Source organism: Pristiophorus japonicus, chromosome 13 (assembly GCF_044704955.1).
Source record: "Pristiophorus japonicus isolate sPriJap1 chromosome 13, sPriJap1.hap1, whole genome shotgun sequence".
NCBI classification, from domain to species: Eukaryota; Metazoa; Chordata; class Chondrichthyes; family Pristiophoridae; genus Pristiophorus; species Pristiophorus japonicus.
This window is the reverse complement of record NC_091989.1, coordinates 87,250,924-87,276,346: the sequence shown is the minus strand read 5'-3', so window position 1 is coordinate 87,276,346 and position 25,423 is coordinate 87,250,924. Positions and strand designations below refer to the sequence as shown.

Sequence of the window (25,423 nt, the reverse complement as noted above, 5' to 3'; positions counted from 1 at the left end):
TCTCTGGCAAAGCACACTGGGATGTGGGATAGGTCACTGGGCTGTACGATAGGACACTGGGCTGTAAGATAGGGCACTGGGCAGGAGGATAGGGCACCGGACTGTTGGTAGGGCACCGGGCTGTGGGATAGGGCACCGGGATGTGGGGTAGGACAGTGGGCTGTGGGGTAGGACAGTGGGCTGTGGGATCGGGCACTGGGCTGTGGGATCGGGCACTGGGCTGTGGGATAGGGCACTGGGCTGTGGGATAGGGTACTGGGCTGTGGGATAGGGCACTGCGTACTGGGCTGTGGGATAGTGCACTGGGCTGCGGGATAGGGCACTGAGCTGCGGGATTGGGCACTGGGCTCGGGGATAGTGCACTGGGCTGTATGATAGGTCATTGGGCTGTGGGATAGGGCACTGAGCTGTGGGATAGGGTACTGGGCCGTACGATATGGCACTGGGCGGTACGATAGAGCACTGGTCTCTGCGATAGGGCACTGGGCTGTGGGATAGGGCACTGGGCTGTGGTATAGGGCACTGGGCTGTGGGATAGGGCACTGGGCTGTGGGATAGGGCACTGGGGTGTGGGATAGGGCACTGAACTGTGTGATAGTGCACTGGGCTGTGGGATAGTGCACTGGGCTGTGCGATCGGGCACTGGGCTGTGGGATAGGGCACTGGGCTGTGGGATAGGGCACTGGGCTGTGGGATAGGGCACTGGGCTGTGGGATAGGGCACTGGGCTGTAGGATTGGGGACTGGCCTGTGGGATAGGGCACGATGCTGTGGGATAGTGCACTGGGCTGTGGGATAGGGCACTGGGCTGTGGGATAGGGCACTGGGCTGTGGGATAGTGCACTGCGCACTGGGCTGTGGGATAGTGCACTGGGCTGCGGGATAGGGCACTGGGCTGCGGGATAGGGCACTGGGCTAGCGGATAGTGCACTGGGCTGTATGATACGGCATTGGGCTGTGGGATAGTGCACTGGGCTGTGCGATAGGCCACTGAGCTGTGGGATAGGGTACTGGGCTGTACGATAGGGCACTGGGCGGTACGATAGAGCACTGGTCTCTGCGATAGTGCACTGGTCTGTGGGATAGTGCACTGGTCTGTGGGATAGTGCACTGGTCTGTGGGATAGGGCACTGGGCTGTGGGATAGGACACTGGGCTGTGGGATAGGACACTTGGCTGTACGATAGGGCACTGGGCTGTGGGATAGTGCACTGGGCTGTGGGATAGGCCACTGGGCTGTGGGATAGGGCACTGGGCTGTGGGATAGGGCACTGAGCTGTACGATAGGGCACTGGGCTGTGGGATAGTGCACTGGGCTGTGGGATAGGCCACTGAGCTGTGGGATAGGGTACTGGGCTGTGCGATAGGGCACTGGGCTGTGGGATAGTGCACTGCGCACTGGGCTGCAGGATAGGGCACTGGGCTGCGGGATAGGGCACTGGGCTAGGGGATAGTGCACTGGGCTGTATGATAGGGCACTAGGCTGTGGGATAGTGCAGTGGGCTGTGGCATAGGGCACTCGGCTGTGGGATAGTGCACTGGGCTATGGGATAGTGCACTGGGCTGTACGATAGGGCACTGGGCTGTGGGATAGTGCACTGGGCTGTGGGATAGGCCACTGAGCTGTGGGATAGGGTACTGGGCTGTGGGATAGCGCACTGGGCTGTACGATAGGGCACTGGGCTGTACGATAGGGCACTGGGCGGTACGATAGAGCACTGGTCTCTGCGATAGTGCACTGGGCTGTGGGATAGTGCACTGGTCTGTGGGATAGTGCACTGGGCTGTGGGATAGGGCACTGGGCTGTGGGATAGGGCACTGGGCTGTGGGATAGGGCACTGGGCTGTGGGATAGGGCACTGGGCTGTGGGATAGGGCACTGGGCTGTGGGATAGGGCACTGGGCTGTGGGATAGGGCACTGGGCTGTGGGATAGGGCACTGGGCTGTGGGATAGTGCACTGGGCTGTGGGATAGTGCACTGGGCTGTGGGATAGTGCACTGGGCTGCGGGATAGTGCACTGGGCTGTGGGATAGGCCACTGAGCTGTGGGATAGGGTACTGGGCTGTACGATAGGGCACTGAGCGGTACGATAGAGCACTGGTCTGTGGGATAGTGCACTGGTCAGTGCACTGGGCTGTGGGATAGGGCACTGGGCTGTGGGATAGGGCACTGGGCTGTGGGATAGGGCACTGGGCTGTGGGATAGTGCACTGGGCTGTGGGATAGTGCACTGGGCTGTGGAGTCGGGCACTGGGCTGTGGGGTAGGGCACTGGGCTGTGGGGTAGGGCACTGGGCTGTGGGGTAGGGCACTGGGCTGTGGGGTAGGGCACTGGGCTGTGGGGTAGGGCACTGGACTGTGGGGTAGGGCACTGGGCTGTGGGGTAGGGCACTGGGCTGTGGGGTAGGGCACTGGGCTGTGAGGTAGGGCACTGGGCTGTGAGGTAGGGCACTGGGCTGTGGGGTAGGGCACTGGGCTGTGGGGTAGGGCACTGGGCTGTGGGGTAGGGCACTGGGCTGTGGGGTAGGGCACTGGGCTGTGGGATTGGGCACTGGGCTGTGGAATAGGGCACTGGGCTGTGGGATAGGGCACTGGGCTGTACGATAGGGCACTGGGCTGTACGATAGGGCACTGGGCTGTATGATAGGGCACTATGCTGTGGGATAGGGCACTGGACTGTGGCATTAGGCACTGGACTGTGGCATAGGGCACTGGGCTGCACGAAAGGGCGCTGGGCTGCACGAAAGGGCGCTGGGCTGCACGAAAGGGCGCTGGGCTGCGGGATAAGGCGCTGGGCTGCGGGATCGGGCGCTGGGCTGCGGGATCGGGCGCTGGGCTAAGGGATCGGGCGCTGGGCTAAGGGATCGGGCGCTGGGCTAAGAGAAAGTGCACTGGGCCGCGGGATCGGGCACTGGGCTGTGGGATAGGCCACTGAGCTGTGGGATAGGGTACTGGGCTGTACGATAGGGCACTGAGCGGTACGATAGAGCACTGGTCTGTGGGATAGTGCACTGGTCAGTGCACTGGGCTGTGGGATAGTGCACTGGGCTGTGGGGTAGGGCACTGGGCTGTGGGGTAGGGCACTGGGCTGTGGGGTAGGGCACTGGGCTGTGGGGTAGGGCACTGGGCTGTGGGGTAGGGCACTGGGCTGTGGGGTAGGGCACTGGGCTGTGGGGTTGGGCACTGGGCTGTGGGGTAGGGCACTGGGCTGTGGGGTAGGGCACTGGGCTGTGGGATTGGGCACTGGGCTGTGGAATAGGGCACTGGGCTGTGGGATAGGGCACTGGGCTGTACGATAGGGCACTGGGCTGTACGATAGGGCACTGGGCTGTATGATAGGGCACTATGCTGTGGGATAGGGCACTGGACTGTGGCATTAGGCACTGGACTGTGGCATAGGGCACTGGGCTGCACGAAAGGGCGCTGGGCTGCACGAAAGGGTGCTGGGCTGCACGAAAGGGCGCTGGGCTGCACGAAAGGGCGCTGGGCTGCGGGATAAGGCGCTGGGCTGCGGGATCGGGCGCTGGGCTGCGGGATCGGGCGCTGGGCTAAGGGATCGGGCGCTGGGCTAAGAGAAAGTGCACTGGGCCGCGGGATCGGGCACTGGGCCGCGGGATCTGGGCCGCGGGATCGGACACTGGGCCGCGGGATAGTGCACTGGGCCGCGGGATAGGGCTCTGGGCCGCGGGATAGGGCACTGGGCCGCGGGATAGGGCACTGGGCCGCGGGATAGGGCACTGGGCCGCGGGATAGGGCACTGGGCCGCGGGATAGTTCACTGGGCCGCGGGATAGGGCGCTGGGCCGCGGGATATGGCGCTGGGCCGTGGGAGAGTGCACTGGGCTGTGGGATAGTGCACTGGGCTGTGGGATAGTGCACTGGGCTGTGGGATAGTGCACTGGGCTATGGGATAGTGCACTGGGCTGTGGGATAGGCCACTGGGCTGTGGGATAGGCCACTGGGCTGTGGGATAGTGCACTGGGCTGTGGGATAGTGCACGGGACTGTGAGATAGGGCTCTGGGTTGTGGGATAGGGCTCTGGGCTGTGGAATAGGGCACTGGGCTGTGGGATAGGGCATTGGGCTGTGGGATAGAACACTGGGCTTTGGAATAGGGCGCTGGGCTGTGGGATAGGGCACTGGGCTGTGGGATAGTGCACTGGGCTGTGGGAAAGTGCACTGGGCTGTGGGAAAGTGCACTGGGCTGTGGGAAAGTGCACTGGGCTGTGGGAAAGTGCACTGGGCTGTGGGATAGGGCACTGGGCTGTGGGATAGGGCACTGGGCTGTGGGATAGTGCACTGGGCTGTGGGATAGGCCACTGAGCTGTGGGATAGGGCTCTGGGCTGTGGAATAGGGCACTGGGCTGTGGGATAGGGCACTGGGCTGTGGGATAGAACACTGGGCTTTGGAGTAGGGCGCTGGGCTGTGGGATAGGGCACTGGGCTGTGGGATAGTGCACTGGGCTGTGGGAAAGTGCACTGGGCTGTGGGAAAGTGCACTGGGCTGTGGGAAAGTGCACTGGGCTGTGGGATAGGGCACTGGGCTGTGGGATAGGGCACTGGGCTGTGGGATAGTGCACTGGGCTGTGGGATAGGCCACTGAGCTGTGGGATAGGGCACTGGGTTGTACGATAGGGCACTGGGCTGTACGATAGGGCACTGGGCTGTACGATAGAGCACTGGTCTCTGCGATTGTGTACTGGTCTGTGGGATAGGGCACTGGGCTGTGGGATAGATCACTGGGCTGTGGGATAGGGCACTGGGCTGTGGGATAGGGCACTGGGCTGTGGGATAGTGCACTGCGCACTGGGCTGCGGGATAGGGCACTGGGCTAGGGGATAGTGCACTGGGCTGTATGATACGGCATTGGGCTGTGGGATAGTGCACTGGGCTGTGGGATAGGCCACTGAGCTGGGGGATAGGGTACTGGGCTGTACGATAGGGCACTGGGCGGTACGATAGAGCACTGGTCTCTGCGATAGTGCACTGGTCTGTGGGATAGTGTACTGGTCTGTTGTATAGTGCACTGGTCTGTGGGATAGGGCACTGGGCTGTGGGATAGGGCACTGGGCTGTGGGATAGGGCACTTGGCTGTACGATAGGGCACTGGGCTGTGGGATAGTGCACTGGGCTGTGGGATAGACCACTGGGCTGTGGGATAGGGCACTGGGCTGTGGGATAGGGCACTGGGCTGTACGATAGGGCACTGGGCTGTGGGATAGTGCACTGGGCTGTGGGATAGGCCACTGAGCTGTGGGATAGGGTACTGGGCTGTGCGATTGGGCACTGGGCTGTGGGATAGTGCACTGCGCACTGGGCTGCGGGATAGGGCACTGGGCTGCGGGATAGGGCACTGGGCTAGGGGATAGTGCACTGGGCTGTATGATAGGGCACTAGGCTGTGGGATAGTGCAGTGGGCTGTGGCATAGGGCACTCGGCTGTGGGATAGTGCACTGGGCTATGGGATAGTGCACTGGGCTGTACGATAGGGCACTGGGCTGTGGGATAGTGCACTCGGCTGTGGGATAGGCCACTGAGCTGTGGGATAGGGAACTGGGCTGTGGAATAGGGCACTGGGCTGTACGATAGGGCACTGGGCGGTGCGATAGAGCACTGGTCTCTGCGATAGTGCACTGGGCTGTGGGATAGTGCACTGGGCTGTGGGATAGTGCACTAGGCTGTGGGATAGGGCACTGGGCTGTGGGATAGGGCACTGGGCTGTGGGATAGGGCACTGGGCTGTGGGATAGGGCACTGGGCTGTGGGATAGGGCACTGTGCTGTGGGATAGGGCACTGTGCTGTGGGATAGGGCACTGGGCTGTGGGATAGTGCACTGGGCTGTGGGATAGTGCACTGTGCTGTGGGATAGTGCACTGGGCTGTGGGATAGTGCACTGGGCTGTGGGATAGGGTACTGGGCTGTACGATAGGGCACTGAGCGGTACGATAGAGCACTGGGCTGTGGGATAGTGCACTGGGCTGTGGGATAGGGCACTGGGCTGTGGGATAGTGCACTGGGCTGTGGGATAGTGCACTGGGCTGTGGGATAGGGCACTGGGCTGTGGGTTAGGGCACTGGGCTATGGAGTAGGGCACTGGGCTGTGGGGTAGGGCACTGGGCTGTGGGGTAGGGCACTGGGCTGTGGGGTAGGGCACTGGGCTGTGGGGTAGGGCACTGGGCTGTGGGGTAGGGCACTGGGCTGTGGGGTAGGGCACTGGGCTGTATGATAGGGCATTGGGCTGTGGGATAGGGCACTAGGCTGTGGGATAGTGCAGTGGGCTGTTGCATAGGGCACTGGGCTGTGGGATAGTGCACTGGGCTATGGGATAGTGCACTGGGTTGTACGATAGGGCACTGGGCTGTGGGATAGTGCACTGGGCTGTGGGATAGTGCACTGGGCTGTGGGATAGGGTACTGGGCTGTACGATAGGGCACTGAGCGGTACGATAGAGCACTGGGCTGTGGGATAGTGCACTGGTCTGTGGGATAGGGCACTGGGCTGTGGGATAGGGCACTGGGCTGTGGGATAGTGCACTGGGCTGTGGGATAGTGCACTGGGCTGTGGGATAGGGCACTGGGCTGTGGGTTAGGGCACTGGGCTGTGGGGTAGGGCACTGGGCTGTGGGGTAGGGCACTGGGCTGTGGGGTAGGGCACTGGGCTGTGGGGTAGGGCACTGGGCTGTGGGGTAGGGCACTGGGCTGTGGGGTAGGGCACTGGGCTGTGGAATAGGGCACTGGGCTGTACGATAGGGCACTGGGCTGTACGATAGGGCACTGGGCTGTACGATAGGGCATTGGGCTGTACGATAGGGCACAGGGCTGTACGATAGGGCACTGGGCTGTACGATAGGGCACTGGGCTGTACTATAGGGCACTGGGTTGTACGATAGGGCACTGGGCTGTACGATAGGGTACTGGGCTGTACGATAGGGCACTGGGCTGTGGGATAGGGCACTGGGCTGTGGGATAGTGCACTGGACCGTGTGATAGGGCACTGGGCCGTGGCATAGGGCACTGGACTGTGGGATAGGGCTCTGGGATAGTGCACTGGGCTGTGGGATGGGGCACTGGGCTTTGGGATAGGGCACTGGGCTTTGAGATAGGGCACTGGGCTTTGAGATAGGGCACTGGGCTTTGAGATAGGGCACTGGGCTTTGAGATAGGGCACTGGGCTTTGAGATAGGGCACTGGGCTTTGAGATAGGGCACTGGGCTTTGAGATAGGGCACTGGGCTTTGAGATTGGGCACTGGGCTTTGAGATAGGGCACTGGTCTGTGGGATAGGGCACCGGTCTGTGGGATAGTGCACTGGGCTGTGGGATAGGGCACTAGGCTGTGGGATAGTGCCACTGTGCTGTGGGATAGGGCACTGGGCTGTGGGATAGTGCACTGGGCTGTGGGATAGGGCACTGGGCTGTGGGATAGTGCCACTGGGCTGTGGGATAGGGCACTGGGCTGTACGATAGGACACTGGGCTGTAAGATAGGGCACTGGGCAGTAGGATAGGGCACCGGGCTGTGGGATAGGGCACCGGGATGTGGGGTTGGACAGTGGGCTGTGGGGTAGGACAGTGGGCTGTGGGGTAGGACAGTGGGCTGTGGGATAGGGCACTGGGCTGTGGGATAGGGCACTGGGCTGTGGGATAGGGCACTGGGCTGTGGGATAGGGCACTGGGCTGTGGGATAGGGCACTGCACACTGGGCTGTGGGATAGTGCACTGGGCTGCGGTATAGGGCACTGGGCTGTATGATAGGGCATTGGGCTGTGGGATAGGGCACTAGGCTGTGGGATAGTGCAGTGGGCTGTTGCATAGGGCACTGGGCTGTGGGATAGTGCACTGGGCTATGGGATAGTGCACTGGGTTGTACGATAGGGCACTGGGCTGTGGGATAGTGCACTGGGCTGTGGGATAGGCCACTGAGCTGTGGGATAGGGTACTGGGCCGTACGACAGGGCACTGGGCGGTACGATAGAGCACTGGTCTCTGCGATAGGGCACTGGGCTGTGGGATAGGGCACTGGGCTGTTGGGATAGGGCACTGGGCTGTGGGATAGGGCACTGGGCTGTGGGATAGGGCACTGGGTTGTGGGATAGGGCACTGGGCTGTGGGATAGGACACTGGGCTGTGGGATAGGGCACTGTGCTGTGGGATAGGGCACTGGGCTGTGGGATAGGGCACTGGGCGGTAAGATAGAGCATTGGTCTCTGGCAAAGCACACTGGGATGTGGGATAGGTCACTGGGCTGTACGATAGGACACTGGGCTGTAAGATAGGGCACTGGGCAGTAGGATAGGGCACCGGACCGTTGGTAGGGCACCGGGCTGTGGGATAGGGCACCGGGATGTGGGGTAGGACAGTGGGCTGTGGGGTAGGACAGTGGGCTGTGGGATAGGGCACTGGGCTGTGGGATAGGGCACTGGGCTGTGGGATAGGGCACTGAGCTGTGGGATAGGGCACTGGGCTGTGGGATAGGGCACTGGGCTGTGGGATAGTACACTGCGTACTGGGCTGTGGGATAGTGCACTGGGCTGCGGGATAGGGCACTGGGCTGCGGGATAGGGCACTGGGCTCGGGGATAGTGCACTGGGCTGTATGATAGGTCATTGGGCTGTGGGATAGGGCACTGAGCTGTGGGATAGGGTACTGGGCCGTACGATATGGCACTGGGCGGTACGATAGAGCACTGGTCTCTGCGATAGGGCACTGGGCTGTGGGATAGGGCACTGGGCTGTGGGATAGGGCACTGGGCTGTGGGATTGGGCACTGGGCTGTGGGATAGGGCATTGGGGTGTGGGATATGGCACTGAACTGTGTGATAGTGCACTGGGCTGTGGGATAGTGCACTGGGCTGTGCGATCGGGCACTGGGCTGTGGGATAGGGCACTGGGCTGTGGGATAGGGCACTGGGCTGTGGGATAGAGCACTGGGCTGTGGGAGAGGGCACTGGGCTGTGGGATAGGGCACTGGGCTGTAGGATTGGGGACTGGGCTGTGGGATAGGGCACAATGCTGTGGGAAAGTGCACTGGGCTATGGGATAGGGCACTGGGCTGTGGGATAGGGCACTGGGCTGTGGGATAGTGCACTGCGCACTGGGCTGTGGGATAGTGCACTGCGCACTGGGCTGTGGGATAGTGCACTGGGCTGCGGGATAGGGCACTGGGCTGCAGGATAGGGCACTGGGCTAGGGGATAGTGCACTGGGCTGTATGATACGGCATTGGGCTGTGGGATAGTGCACTGGGCTGTGGGATAGGCCACTGAGCTGTGGGATAGGGTACTGGGCTGTACGATAGGGCACTGGGCGGTACGATAGAGCACTGGTCTCTGCGATAGTGCACTGGTCTGTGGGATAGTGTACTGGTCTGTGGGATAGTGCACTGGTCTGTGGGATAGGGCACTGGGCTGTGGGATAGGGCACTGGGCTGTGGGATAGGGCACTTGGCTGTACGATAGGGCACTGGGCTGTGGGATAGTGCACTGGGCTGCGGGATAGGGCACTGGGCTGTGGGATCGGCCACTGAACTGTGGGATAGGGTACTGGGCTGTGGGATAGGGCACTGGGCAGTACGATAGAGCACTGGTCTCTGCGATAGTGCACTGGGCTGTGGGATAGTGCACTGGTCTGTGGGATAGTGCACTGGTCTGTGGGATAGTGCACTGGTCTGTGGGATAGGGCACTGGGCTGTGGGATAGGGCACTGGGCTGTGGGATAGGGCACTGGGCTGTGGGATAGGGCACTGGGCTGTGGGATAGGGCACTGGGCTGTGGGATAGGGCACTGGGCTGTGGGATAGGGCACTGGGCGGTAAGATAGAGCATTGGTCTCTGGCAAAGCACACTGGGATGTGGGATAGGTCACTGGGCTGTACGATAGGACACTGGGCTGTAAGATAGGGCACTGGGCAGTAGGATAGGGCACCGGACTGTTGGTAGGGCACCAGGCTGTGGGATAGGGCACCGGGATGTGGGGTAGGACAGTGGGCTGTGAGGTAGGACAGTGGGCTGTGGGATAGGGCACTGGGATGTGGGATAGGGCACTGGGCTGTGGGATAGGGCACTGGGCTGTGGGATAGGGCACTGGGCTGTGGGATAGTGCACTGCGTACTGGGCTGTAGGATAGTGCACTGGGCTGCGGGATAGGGCACTGGGCTGCGGGATAGGGCACTGGGCTCGGGGATAGAGCACTGGGCTCGGGGATAGTGCACTGGGCTGTATGATAGGTCATTGGGCTGTGGGATAGGGCACTGAGCTGTGGGATAGGGTACTGGGCCGTACGATATGGCACTGGGCGGTACGATAGAGCACTGGTCTCTGCGATAGGGCACTGGGCTGTGGGATAGGGCACTGGGCTGTGGGATAGGGCACTGGGCTGTGGGATAGGGTACTGGGCTGTGGGATAGGGCACTGGGGTGTGGGATAGGGCACTGAACTGTGTGATAGTGCACTGGGCTGTGGGATAGTGCACTGGGCTGCGCGATCGGGCACTGGGCTGTGGGATAGGGCACTGGGCTGTGGGATAGGGCACTGGGCTGTGGGATAGGGCACTTGGCTGTGGGATAGGGCACCGGGCTGTTGGTAGGGTACAGGGATGTGGGGTAGGACATTGGGCTGTGGGATAGGGCACTGGGCTGTGGGATAGGGCACTGGGCTGTGGGATAGGGCACTGGGCTGTATGATAGGGCACTGGGCTGTACGATAGGGCACTGGGCTGTACGATAGGGCACTGGGCTGTACGATAGGGCACTGGGCTGTGGGATAGGGCACTTGGCTGTACGATTGGGGACTTGGCTGTACGATTGGGGACTGGGCTGTGGGATAGGGCACTGGGCTGTGGGATAGGGATCTGGGCTGTGGGATCGGGCACTCGGCTGTGGGATAGGGCACTAGGCTGTATGATAGGACACTGGCCTGTGGGATAGTGCACTGGGCTGCGGGATAGGGCACTAGGCTGTGGGATAGGGCACTGAGCTATGGGATAGTGCACTTGGCTGTATGATAGGGCATTGGGCTGTGGGATAGGGCACTGGGCTGTGGGATAGGGCACTGGGCTGTGGGATAGTGCAGTGGGCTGTGGGATAGTGCAGTGGGCTGTGGGATAGGGCACTGGGCTGTGGGATAGGGCACTGGTCTATGGGATAGTGCACTGGGCTGCATGATAGGGCATTGGGCTGTGGGATAGGGCACTGGGCTGTGGGATAGGGCACTGGGCTGTGGGATAGGGCACTGGGCTGTGGGATAGTGCACTGGGCTGTGAGATAGGGCAACTGGGTTATGGGATAGGGCACTGGGCTGTACGATAGGGCACTGGGCTGTACGATAGGGAACTGGGCTGTGGGATAGGGCACTTGGCTGTACGATTGGGGACTTGGCTGTGGGATAGGGCACTGGGCTGTGGGATAGGGCACTGTGCTGTGGGATACGGCACTGGGCTGTGGGATAGGGAACTGGGCTGTGGGTTAGGGCACTGGGCTGTACGATAGGGCACTGGGCTGTGGGATAGGGAACTGGGCTGTGGGATATGGCACTGGGCTGTACGATAGGGCACTGGGCTGTGGGATAGGGCACTTGGCTGTAACATTGGGGACTTGGCTGTACGATTGGGGACTGGGCTGTGGGATAGGGCACTGGGCTGTGGGATAGGAAACTGGGCTGTGGGATAGGGCACTGGGCTGTGGGATAGGAAACTGGGCTGTGGGATAGGGCACTGGGCTGTGGGATAGGGCACTGGGATGCGGGATAGGGCACTGGGATGCGGGATAGGGCACTGGGATGCGGGATAGGTCTTGGGCTGCGGGATAGGGCACTGGGCTGCGGGATAGGGCACTGGGCTGCGGGATAGTGCACTGGGCTGTATGATAGGGCATTGGGCTGTGGGATAGCGCACTGGGCTGTGGCATAGGGTACTGGGCTGTGGGATAGTGCACTGGGCTGTGGGATAGTGCACTGGGCTGTGGGATAGTGCACTGGGCTGTAGGATAGTGCACTGGGCTGTGGGATGGGGCGCAGGGCTGTGGGATGGGGCGCTGGGCTGAGGGATAGGGCACTGGGCTGCGGGGTAGGGCACTGGGATGCGGGATAGGGCACTGGGCTGCGGGATAGGGCACTGGGCTGCGGGATAGGGCACTGGGCTGCGGGATAGGGCACTGGGCTGCGGGATAGGGCACTGGGCTGCGGGATAGGGCACCGGGCTGTTTGTAGGGCACAGGGATGTGGGGTAGGACACTGGGCTGTGGGATAGGGCACTGGGCTGTGGGATAGGGCACTGGGCTGTGGGATAGGGCACTGGGCTGTGGGATAGGGCACTGGGCTGTGGGATAGGGCACTGGGCTGTGGGATAGGGCACTGGGCTGTCGGATAGGGCACTGGGCTGTGGGATAGGGCACTGGGCTGTGGGATAGGGCACTGGGCTGTGGGATAGGGCACTGGGCTGTGGAATTGGGCACTGGGCTCTACGATAGGGCACTGGGCTCTACGATAGGGCACTGGGCTGTACGATAGGGCACTGGGCTGTGGGATAGGGCACTTGGCTGTACGATTGGGGACTTGGCTGTACGATTGGGGACTTGGCTGTACGATTGGGGACTGGGCTGTGGGATAGTGCACTGGGCTGTGGGATAGGGCACTGGGCTGTGGGATAGGGCACTGGGCTGTGGGATAGGGCACTGGGCTGTGGGATAGGGCACTGGGCTGTATGATAGGGCACTGGGCTGTATGATAGGGCACTGGGCTGTATGATAGGGCATTGGGCTGTGGGATAGTGCTCTGGGCTGTGGAATAGGCCACTGAGTTGTGAGATAGGGCACTGGGCTGTACGATAGGGCACTGGGCTGTACGATAGAGCACTGGGCTTTGGGATAGGGCACTGGGCTGTGGGATAGGGCACTGGGCTGTGGGATTGGGCACTGGGCTGTGGGATTGGGCACTGGGCTGTGGGATAGGGCACTGGGCTGTGGGATAGGGCACTGGGCTGTGGGATAGGGCACTGGGCTGTGGGATAGGGCACTGGGCTGTGGGATAGGGCACTGGGCTATGGGATAGTGCACTGGGCTGTACGATAGGGCACTGGGCTGTGGGATAGGGCACCGGGCTGTTGGTAGGGTACAGAGATGTGGGGTAGGACATTGGGCTGTGGGATAGGACACTGGGCTGTACGATAGGGCACTGGGCTGTACGATAGGGCACTGGGCTGTGGGATAGGGCACTTGGCTGTACGATTGGGGACTTGGCTGTACGATTGGGCACTGGGCTGTGTGATAGGGCACTGGGCTGTGGAATAGGGCACTTGGCTGTACGATTGGGGACTTGGCTGTACGATTGGGGACTGGGCTGTGGGATAGGGCAATGGGCTGTGGGATAGGGCACTAGGCTGTGGGATAGGGCACTGGGCTATGGGATAGGGAACTGGGCTGTACGATAGGGCACTGGGCTGTACGATAGGGCACTGGGCTGTACGATAGGGCACTGGGCTGTGGGATAGGGCACTTGGCTGTACGATTGGGGACTGGGCTGTGGGATAGGGCACTGGGCTGTGGGATAGGGAACTGGGCTGTGGGATAGGGCACTCGGCTGTGGGATAGGGCACTAGGCTGTATGATAGGGCACTGTGCTGTATGATAGGACACTGGCCTGTGGGATAGTGCACTGGGCTGCGGGATAGGGCACTAGGCTGTGGGATAGGGCACTGGGCTATGGGATAGTGCACTGGGCTGTATGATAGGGCATTGGGCTGTGGGATAGGGCACTGGGCTGTGGGATAGGGCACTGGGCTGTGGGATAGTGCAGTGGGCTGTGGGATAGTGCAGTAGGCTGTGAGATAGTGCAGTGGGCTGTATGATAGGACCCTGGCCTGTGGGATAGTGCACTGGGCTGCGGGATATGGCACTAGGCTGCGGGATAGGGCACTGGGCTATGGGATAGTGCACTGGGCTGTGGGATAGGGCACTGGGCTGTGGGATAGGGCACTGGGCTGTGGGATAGTGCACTGGGCTGTGGGATAGTGCTGTGGGATAGGCCACCGAGCTGTGGGATAGGGCACTGGGCTGTACGATAGGGCACTGGGCTGTACGATAGGGCACTGGGCTGTACGATAGTGCACTGGTCTGTGGGATAGGGCACTGGGCTGTGGGATAGGGCACTGGGCTGTGGAATAGGGCACTGGGCTGTGGGATAGGGCACTGGGCTGTGGGAAAGTGCACTGGGCTGTGGGAAAGTGCACTGGGCTGTGGGAAAGTGCACTGGGCTGTGGGATAGGGCACTGGGCTGTGGGATAGGGCACTGGGCTGTGGGATAGGGCACTGGGCTGTGGGATAGAGCATTGGGCTTTGGGATAGGGCACTGGGCTGTGGAATAGGGCACAGGGCTGTGGGATAGTGCACTGAGCTGTGGGATTGGGCACTGGGCTGTGGGATTGGGCACTGGGCTGTGGGATTGGACACTGTGCTGTGAGATATGGCACTGTGCTGTGAGATTGGGCACTGTGCTGTGAGATTGGGCACTGTGCTGTGAGATTGAACACTGGGCTGTGGGATAGGGCACTGGGCTATGGGATAGGGCACTGGGCTGTGGGATAGGGCACTGGGCTGTGCGATAGGGCACTGGTCTTTGGAATGGGGCGCTGGGCTGTGGGATAGGGCGCTGGGCTGTGGGATAGGGCGCTGGGCTGTGGGATAGGGCGCTGGGCTGTGGGATAGGGCGCTGGGCTGTGGGATAGGGCACTGGGCTGTGGGATAGAACACTGGTCTTTGGAATGGGGCGCTGGGCTGTGGGATGGGGCACTGGGCTGTGGGATGGGGCACTGGGCTGTGGGATAGGGCACTGGGCTGTGGGGTAGGGCACTGGGATGTGGGATAGTGCACTGGGCTGTGGGAAAGTGCACTGGGCTGTGGGAAAGTGCACTGGGCTGTGGGATAGGGCACTGGGCTGTGGGATAGGGCACTGGGCTGTGGGATAGGGCACTGGGCTGTGGGATAGAGCATTGGGCTTTGGGATAGGGCACTGGGCTGTGGGATAGGGCACAGGGCTGTGGGATAGTGCACTGAGCTGTGGGATTGGGCACTGGGCTGTGGGATTGGCAGTGGGCTGTGGGATTGGGCACTGTGCTGTGAGATTGGGCACTGTGCTGTGAGATTGGGCACTGTGCTGTGAGATTGGGCACTGTGCTGTGAGATTGGGCACTGTGCTGTGAGATTGAGCACTGGGCTGTGGGATAGGGCACTGGGCTGTGGAATGGGGCGCTGGGCTGTGGGATAGGGCGCTGGGCTGTGGGATAGGGCGCTGGGCTGTGGGATAGGGCGCTGGGCTGTGGGATAGGGCGCTGGGCTGTGGGATATGGCACTGGGCTGTGGGATGGGGCACAGGGCTGTGGGATAGGGCACTGGGCTGTGGGGTAGGGCACTGGGATGTGGGATAGGGCACTGGACTGTACGATCGAGCACTGGGCATGTGGCATAGAGCACTGGGTTATGGGATAGGGCACTGGGCTGTGGGATAGGGCACTGGGCTGTGGCATAGGGCACTGGGCTTTGGGATAGGCCACTGAGCTGTGGGATAGGGCACTGGGCTGTGGGATAGGGCACTGGGCTGTGGGATAGGGCACTGGGCTGTGGGATAGGGCACTGGGCTTTGGGCCACTGAGCTGTGGGATAGGGCACTGGGCTGTGGGATATTCACTGGGCTGTGGAATAGAGCACTGGGCTTTGGGATAGGGCACTGAGTTATGGGATAGGGCATTGGGCTGTGGGAAAAAGGCACTGGGCTGTGGGAATTGGCTCTGGGATAGTGCATTGGGCTTTGGGATATGGCACTGGGCTTTGGGATAGGGCACTGGGCTGTGGGATAGGGCAGTGGGCTTTGAGATTGGGTACTGGCCTGTGGGATAGTGCACTGGTCTGTGGGATAGGGCACTGGGCTGTACGATAGGGCACTGGGCGGTATGATAGAGCACTGGTCTGTGGGACAGTGCACTGTGCTGTGGGATAGGGCACTGGGCTGTGGGATAGGGCACTGGACTGTGGGATAGGGCACTGGACTGTGGGATTGGGCACTGGGCTGTGGGATTGGGCACTGTGCTGTGGGATTGGGCACTGGGCTGTGGGATTGGGCACTGGGCTGTCGGATTGGGCACTGGGCTGTGGGATAGGGCACTGGGCTGTGGAATAGGGCACTGGTCTTTGGAATAGGGCGCTGGGCTGTGGGATGGGGCGCTGGGATGTGGGATGGGGCGCAGGGCTGTGGAATGGGGCGCTGGGCTGTGGGATGGGGCACTGGGCTGTGGGATGGGGCACTGGGCTGTGGGATAGGGCACTGGGCTGTGGGGTAGGGCACTGGGATGTGGGATAGGGCACTGGACTGTACGATAGCGCACTGGGCATGTGGGATCGGGCACTGGGCTGTGGGATAGGGCACTGGGATGTGGGATAGGGCACTGGGCTGTGGGATAGGGCACTGGGCTGTGGGATAGGGCACTGGGATGTGGGATAGGGCACTGGGCTGTGGGATAGGGCACCGGGCTGTTGGTAGGGTACAGGGATGTGGGGTAGGACATTGGGCTGTGGGATAGGGCACTGGGCTGTACGATAGGGCACTGGGCTGTACGATAGGGCACTGGGCTGTACGATAGGGCACTGGGCTGTGGGATAGGGCACTTGGCTGTACGATTGGGGACTTGGCTGTACGATTGGGGACTGGGCTGTGGGATAGGGCACTGGGCTGTGGGATAGGGCACTGGGCTGTGGGATAGAGCACTGGGCTGTACGATCGGGCACTGGGCTGTACGATAGGGCACTGGGCTGTACGATAGGGCACTGGGCTGTACGATAGGGCACTGGGCTGTGGGATAGGCCACTGGGCTGTGGGATAGGGTACCGGGCTGTGGGATAGGGCACCGGGCTGTGGGATAGGGCACCGGGCTGTGGGATAGGGCACCGGGCTGTGGGATCGGGCACCGGGCTGTGGGATCGGGCACCAGGCTGTGGGATAGGGCATCGGGCTGTGGGATAGGGCACCGGGCTGTGGGATAGGGCACCGGGCTGTGGGATAGGGCACCGGGCTGTGGGATAGGGAGCTGGGTTGCTCCCTCGCCAGTTAGGTATTCTCTCCAAGATGGATTCAAGTGAAATTCTGATGTCTTGTACTGACATCTTTGTATTATGGTGCATTAAAAGTGCGAGTTTCATGTCAGAGCAAACCGGTTTTTGGTGTGTATAGAATGTGGGAGGTGGACTCCTCGGCCTCTTCGAGGGAATTGCGTCAAACAGGAGGAGGAGGAGGAGTCCTGCTGGGGGAGACATTGGCGGGTCCTCCATGAATGGAGGGGAATTCAGCAGTTGACTGCTTCAAAGAAATCACGTAATTTGTTGGATTAAAACTTTTAATCGTGCTGAATGGGATTCTGTGCTTGTCCATGCTCTCACAGTGCGAGCACAAGCCTCTGGACCATTGCTGCAAGGCCACTCTGATGACCTTTGAACCCGGGGCCTAGTATGCGATCCCTGCATCCAGTATTTAATGAGGTTACAGTGGGTGAAGTCGGGTGGGAAACAGCAGGAAATACGACAGAGCCTGCTTTTTCCCTGATTTTAACCTAATTTGCATGAGCCATCTCATATATGGGAGGCTCGTTCTAACCACCTGGAAATGGAGTTGGAGGGTCGGTGAGGTCATGTTGGAGAGGGGTAAGGATGTAGTGGATCGTGTCTGCAAGCATGTTTCTACCCCAAATCATTCCAGATCTACGAAGGAAATTAATGGGGGTGGTGCAGGGCGGTTGGCGGGAGAGAGAGAGCATGAAGATTCTAGCTGATTCTGAATCTGATGCAGCCTCTCCAACAATCGATGTGCTGTTGGTAGGTGTAATGTATGCACCTGTGAGGATGCTCACAGGAAGAAGAGCAGGGGAGTTATCCCCGGTGTCCTGGGCCATTACTCAGCAACAAAATAGTTGTAGAGATGTTGACAGGTCGGAAGGCCTCCTCGTAGGACTGCTCCTGGGCATGGCCAAAGAGGCCACCAACCGGTCCAGGCAGCGGGCGGTCGAGGGGGTCGTTCACTCCGACTGCGTGCCTCTCTTCCGAGCCAGGGTGTCCCTGGAGATGGAGCAGGCGGTGTCCACCTTCCGTGAGAGGTGGGCGCCGGAGGGACTGGAGTGCATCATCACCCCTGGCAACCAAATTTTAATTTGATTTAAGTTTACAGTAAATGTTAATTTGTTTAAATTGTCGGTTTTCGTGCCCCTTTAATAAAAGAGCACTTGATTATTGTTTCAACTGAAAAAGTTGTAGAGCTGTTGAGTTGGGAGTGGCTTAGCCAGTCACGTGATGTTCACAAGACTCAATAAAACCCCAGCCAGTTGGGTTTGGGGGATCCACGATGAGGCAGGTGGTTGTGAGCCTGGTAATGTATAGTGTGATTGTTTAACCTTTTGCTAATAAAACAATTAGTTTTTAATAGCAATGTGTTGCTCTGAATTCTTAAGCAAAGAACCCATGAAGCAAATACGTGACAGTCGGTTTCCTGGTTGTTTCTTGTCAAATCGCACTTTTATCTCTCCCTCCGTAGGGTGTACTGAGTTTTGAATATCAGCCTCTGAAAGTGGGTGAAACCACCGGTCGCCTCACCTTGATCAACAATGAGCTGGGGTCTTCCAGTACGACCTGATCCTGAAAGCCAAGCCAGCGGGATTGGAGAAGCCCCTCTACTTCCGGACCACCATTGGTGGCAGCCAGGTCCTCAATGCCAAGTTCATGAACCACACCCGCCAGAAGATTGAGTACCTTTGCAAGGTAGATTCTACGTGAGGCCGGGTGCTTGCTGAAAAATTAGCGATTAAGGGCTGAGCTGGGTTACTGCTCTTTCAGCAGTGGCTAAGTGATAGCATTCTGGCCTCTTGAGTCAGAAGGTTGTGGGGCCACTCCCGAGACCTGAGCACATAATCCAGGCTGACAATTCAGTGCCGTACTGAGGGAGAGCTGCACTGTTGGAGGCGACATGTTTCCGATAAGGCATTAAACCCAGGCCCCGTCTCTCCTCACAGCTGGATGTAAAAGATCCTGCGGCACTATTTTGAAGTAAAGCAAGGGAGTTCTCCCCAATATTTATTCCTCAGCCAACATCACTAAAACACACTAACTGGTCATTTATCTCCCTTCTGTTCGAGGGGTCTTGCTCTGCACAACTTGCTTCCCACATTATAACAGTGACTACACTTCATTGGCTGTAAAGCGCTTTGGACGTCCGGTGGTCGTAAAAAACGTTATACAAATGCAAGCCATCCTTTCATTCAGTTAGATCGTAGCTGATCTGTGTCTTAGCTCCATTCCATATCCCTTAATACCGTTGCTGAACAAAAATCTCTCTCAGTTTTTAAACTTTCAATTGATCCAAGCTCAACAGCTTTTTGGGGGAATGAGTTCCAGATTTCCAATTCCTTCTGTCTCAGGAAGTACATCCAGTTGTCACTTGAATCCATTAATAGTGTGCCTTTCCCTGCTAACTTGTCCCACAACTCTATTGCCCCTTAAGTGAAAAAGTACTGCCTGACTTTCCTCCTTACTCCTAACTTTTAACTTCTGCCCCCTCTGGATATGTTCCGGATGACTTCAGCATACAACCGCTGGTTCACTGAGAACATTATGTAACAATCGGGCACACCACAATACTAGGGACGATTATCCAAATGCACGCTCCCAGGGCAGTGCCTCACCCACCAGATGCCCAGGTTGGAAAATCGTGAGGAGCTCGCCTGTGATTCCCCGCGAGATGCCCCAGAGGGCGAGACTTCACCCAGGACCAGTACATCTGGAAAACCAATCCTTTACATTCCAGCATTGCACCTAGTGACGCGGCGCTTTATTTCAGTATGGACAGACCATCGCTCCCCACTCTCGCTCCCCGTCCTCGCTCCCCACCTTCGCTCCCCACCCTCGCTCTCCCCACCCTCGCTCTCCCCACCCTCGCTCTCCCCACCCTCGATCTCCCCACACACGCCCCACCCTCGCTCCCCACCCTCGCTCTCCCCACCCTCGATCCCCACCCACACGCCCCACCCTTGGTCAAGACCCTCGCTCCCCACCCACATGCTCCACCCTCGCTCCGCACCCTACCACTCCGCTGCCCACTCCCCCTCTCTTCCCCGCCCTCTCCCTCTCTTCCCATGCCCTCTCCCTCTCTCCCCCGTCCACTCCCTCTTTCCCATGCCCACTCTCTCTCTCTCTCCCCCGCACTCTCCCCTGCCCTCTCCCTCTCTCTCTCCCCTGTCCTCTCCCTCTCTCTCTCCCGTCCTCTCCCTCTATCTCTCCCCGTCCTCTCCCTCTCTCTCCCCCGTCCTCTCCCTCTCTCTCCCCTGCCCTCTCCCTCTCTCTCTCCCCTGTCCTCTCCCTCTCTCTCTCCCGTCCTCTCCCTCTATCTCTCCCCGTCCTCTCCCTCTCTCTCCCCCCCGCCCTTTCCCTCTCTCCCCCCCCCGCCCTTTCCCTCTATCCCCATCGCCCTCTCCCTCTCTCTCCCCGCCCACTCCCTCTCCCGCCCTTTCCCTCTCCCTCTCCCGCCCTTTCCCTCTCCCGCCCTTTCCCTCTCCCTCTCCCGCCCTTTCCCTCTCCCTCTCCCGCCCTTTCCCTCTCCCTCTCCCGCCCTTTCCCTCTCCCTCTCCCGCCCTATCCCTCTCCCTCTCCCGCCCTCTCCCTCTCCCGCCCTTTCCCTCTCCCTCTCCCGCCCTTTCCCTCTCCCTCTCCCGCCCTTTCCCTCTCCCTCTCCCGCCCCCTCTCCCTCTCCCGCCCCTCTCCCTCTCCCGCCCTTTCCCTCTCCCTCTCCCGCCCTTTCCCTCTCCCGCCCTTTCCCTCTCCCTCTCCCGCCCTTTCCCTCTCCCTCTCCCGCCCTTTCCCTCTCCCTCTCCCGCCTTTTCCCTCTCCCTCTCCCGCCCTTTCCCTCTCCCGCCCTTTCCCTCTCCCGCCCTTTCCCTCTCCCTCTCCCGCCCTTTCCCTCTCCCTCTCCCTCCCTCTCCCTCTCCCTCCCTCTCCCTCCCCCTCCCTCTCCCTCCCCCTCCCTCTCCCTCCCTCTCCCTCTCCCGCCCTTTCCCTCTCCCTCTCCCGCCCTTTCCCTCTCCCTCTCCCGCCCTTTCCCTCTCCCTCTCCCGCCCTTTCCCTCTCCCTCTCTTTCCCTCTCCCTCTCCCGCCCTTTCCCTCTCCCTCTCCCGCCCTTTCCCTCATCCGCCCTTTCCCTCTCCCTCTCCCTCTCTCCCACTCACTCCCTCTCTCTCTCTCCCGCCCACTCCCTCTCTCTCCCGCCCACTCCCTCTCTCTCTCCCGCCCACTCCCTCTCTCTCCCCCGCCCACTCCCTCTCTCTCTCTCTCCCGCCCACTCCCTCTCTCTCTCTCCCGCCCACTCCCTCTCTCTTCCTCGCCCACTCCCTCTCTCTTCTCCGCCCACTCCCTCTCTCTTCCCCGCCCACTCCCTCTCTCTTCCCCGCCCACTCCCTCTCTCTTCCCCGCCCACTCCCTCTCTCTTTCCCGCCCACTCCCTCTCTCTTCCCCGCCCTCTCCCTCTCTCTCTCTCTCTCACCCTCTCCCTCTCTCACCCTCTCCCTCTCTCTCCCCCCCCGCCCTCTCCCTCTCTCTCTCCCCCGCCCTCTCCCTCTCTCTCCCCCCCGCCCTCTCCCTCTCTCTCCCCCCCGCCCTCTCCCTCTCTCTCCCCCCCGCCCTCTCCCTCTCCCTCTCTCTCCCTCTCCCGCCCTCTCCCTCTCCCGCCCTCTCCCTCTCCCTCCCTCTCCCTCTCCCTCCCTGACCACTCCCTCTCCCGCCCTCTCCCTCTCCCTCTCTCTCCCCCGCCCTCTCCCTCTCTCTCCCCCGCCCTCTCCCTCTCTCTCCCCCGCCCTCTCCCTCTCTCCCCGCCCACTCCCTCCCTCCCCCACCCACTCCCTCCCTCCCCCACCCACTCCCTCTCTCCCCCACCCTGTCTCCCCCGCCCACTCCCTCTCTCCCTCCCTCTCTCCCCCGTCCTCTCCCTCTCTCCCCCATCTACTCCCCCTCTACCCCCGACCACTGCCTCGCTCCCCTCCCTCTCCCCCGCCCACTCCCTCTCTCCCGCCCACTCCCTCTCTCCCCTGCCCTCCCCGTGCTGATCCTGGAGTAGTGATGTGCAGTGTCTACTGGATCGTTAAAAGCCCTCAGCTTGCTACAGCTGCCACCCTTACACCTGATTTCACTGCCCTAATTGAAGATACATTTGGTTTTGTTCATTCCTCGATCAGTTTAGATTGGCCAAACTTCCCTTGCAATTTGTGGGGCTCTCCCCATAAGGGAGAAAACCTCCAGCTGGGAGTTTGATGTTGCATATGAGTCTAGCTCAATAAATCAATCAAACTAGCGTCTGGATTCTGTCGAGCGTCGGCACATTGTTCATCCGCCTGAGTAGCCTGAGTTTGGACCCACTCCAGATCAATGGGATGAAAACCTCTAACCAGCTGTTCAGGTTTTATGTGAATTGAGTTTGGCAGGAACAAAACACAAAGATACATCACAAATTGGCACTGGACCAGGAATGTAACTCGGAGACCACAAAGGGGACTGGTGCAGGGGGAATGCTCTTGGAGAAGTTGGGGCAGAGAAGAGAGAGCTGTGCTCTGGGTGTAGACTGTGTCATTTCTGCCAGGAGGTGATGCTGGAATGGGTGCAGAAGTGGGACAGCTTTCCATTCTTCAGCACCTTGCTGCTTTCAAAATTGGCCAAAAAAAACGGTTCCTTTTACATTTGTTTTTTAAAGTTTGCCATTTCTGATGCCATCTGAGCTTCTTTGGTCAGATATTTGTAAATTAGCCCAGGTCTCCGCTGTCTTGATGTACGAAGCTGATTCAGGTGTTCCTTCCTTAGATTGACAGTTCCGAATTCCTGGTGGACAAGGGCATCACCGTGCCACCAGCCTCGCCGGGTGGTTCAGAGGTCAGCGTGGAGGTGCTGTACGAGCCTCTGCGGCTGGGCGAGTCCAGAACCACTCTCAACGTCTTCTCGGCCATTGGCGGCGAGTATAACATCCCCCTCTTTGGAATGTGCCTGCCTGCCAAACCTCAGGGTCCCTTCGCCATTCGCACCGGATCCAGCACTTCCATTCCCTTTAAAAACATCTTCCCACAGGTGACTACTTTCACATTCCAAGTGGACAATCCATTGTTTGTTTGCAAGCCATCTGAGACCCTCCGTTCTAAGAAAACCCACTTTGTGGTGGTCGGCTTCGAGGCAGGTGCGACTACCAGCAAAGCCCCTGTCACTGGCAAGTTGGTTGCATCGTGCCCGCAGACTGCAGGAACCGGAACGGTGATATCTTGGATCTATTACCTAAAGGGCATCATCACTCCAGATAAGTGAGCGGGGAGAAATAAGCCCAGAGAACTCCTGCTTAGAGCACATTCTTTTCCAAAGTCTCCAAAATGTTTCATCAACTCAGTCAATGTTGTCATCATTTCATTTGTACCTGTGACGTCTGCTTATTGTCCTGTTTGTATTGTTCACCAAGCAGTAACACATCGAGCTGTTGCGATGTCATCAATGTCCAGTAAAGCTTGAAATTATCAGGGTCATCTCAGCCCGGGCAATTCTGCTGCCTGCGGTCATCTCAACTGGCAGTCCTACTGCCTGGGGGTCATTTTAAGCCCGCTGTGTGCTGCTACCTCCAGCGATACTCAAACAACAGCGTTTGTTATTCGTCCCACTTACAGACAACCTAGGGATGTCATATCCTTTAACAAACCGGGTCAATTGGTAAGCAGCCTCCATTGTATTATCAGATCTTCATTATAATCACCTATTTTATTCTTCTTCAACAGGTTTAAAAAAAAAAATGCACTGGTTTTATATTCTTATATTTCATAATCAACTTCTAGCAGGACATTTTGTTAACTGTTTCCTTTTTGTTTCCCAATATGCCTTACCACCACACGGGCTCTTCCACAGGGCCCAGTGCAATTAACAGGCCTCCCTGTGATTCTGTTTCTAGTTCCAGTTCAGACTCCCTCTTCTTCTGTCTCCATTACTTATTTGTGGCGTTAAACATATAGTTACTCAGATTTCTCTAATGTATTGTAGGTGATCCGCGTTGGGATGTTTCGGAGCGATCTTATAAGTCAAAATGCATGTCTACCTTTTATAGGTCGGAGCTGCAGCTCCTAATCCCACTCTCACTGTATGCATTCAGTGACAACACTGAGGGCCTTGTACACATGCTGGCCTGCAGGTTACACTCCCTCTTTTTCAGGTTAATTTCTCCTCTTCCCATTTTCTCGTCCCACCGTGGATAGAATGACAGAATGGATGGGTGGGCTTCCACTCATTCTCTTTAAGGGTCTCCGCTGTCCGATCAAGTCTTAGCAAGGTGTGTGAGAGTGTCCCAGCAACGACTCTCAGTCTCTGTCTCCCGTAGGAATGTAAGCGATCTTGCTGAGTGGTGTGTGTGTGTGCATGGGATCGGTAATATTCCATGCGTAATATAAAACTGCACGTAATATTCCAGCCACAGAGCGTGGCCTCTGGCACTAACCCAATCTCCCTTTCCTCACGAAACCCCGGTTTGTTGGAATAGAAATGAAACGTAGAGGAAATGTGTTGTGTCAAGGAGCTGGAATAGAAGCTCAGCACTGAGCTGTTACAAGGTCCTCAGCATATGCCATGCAGTCAAGTACACGTGCTGCACAGATGGGCTCCTGTGTGCTATTTTAACTCCCCTTCAAGCAAGACAACACTGGGGAGTGGGGGCACGTGACCTCGGGGCAGTTGCTGAAATTCTTTCCTCAATAAAATGACCATTAAGTGCAGAAATGAGGTTATAAAGTAGGTTTAGTTGCCAAATTGTAACGTCCTGCAGGCATGTAACAGGCAATACTGTCTCATTGCCCACTGTTTCACATTGCTTGGTGCCATGTCCCACTGCAGTGGTCTACCCACTCAGCTATGTGCCTGTAACCAGGCAGCGGGTCGCTGAGGAAGGCACAGCGTTTGGTTTGGGTCTTTCCACCCATTACAATCTTTGCGTCCTTTCAGCTACAATACGTGTCATTCTCAATCTGTTTGCTTTTGTTTACAGTGTGCCATTCTGTTGCATTGAAATGATTTTTTACCTTTGAATAAACGTTCTATTACTCTGGCCATGGTATGTTGTCCTTTCTCGGGGGAGGGGGAACTGCTTGCTCTAATCCACGCGAGGAATAACAATCTGAAGAGTGCACCATTGTCAACATTACCCACAATGTGCACCTCGCTGGGAATGTCTGCACTGACTTAGTCTGAGTGGAAATGTCAGTATATCAAGGTGCAGATTTTTGGGAGTCTCATGTCCGGCGTACGGACGATGTGGCCCGCCCAACGGAACTGATCGAGCGGGATCGATGCTTCAATGCTGGGGTTGTTGGCCTGAGCGAGAACACTGACATTGGTGCGCCTATCCTGCCAATGGAT

The 25,423-nt window shown here is 59.1% G+C and overlaps 1 protein-coding gene across 1 annotated transcript in view; it reads left to right on the top strand.

The window, feature by feature from the left end:
* Positions 1–25,114, top strand: part of hydin (HYDIN axonemal central pair apparatus protein) — a 1,725,340-nt gene extending 1,700,226 nt beyond the window's left edge. The window contains 3 exon segments of the mRNA XM_070897728.1: positions 18,549–18,627; positions 18,630–18,772; positions 22,850–25,114. Coding sequence (XP_070753829.1) covers positions 18,549–18,627; positions 18,630–18,772; positions 22,850–23,341 — 714 coding nt within the window. The 3' untranslated portion in view covers positions 23,342–25,114.
* The last annotated feature ends 309 nt before the right edge of the window (positions 25,115–25,423 follow it).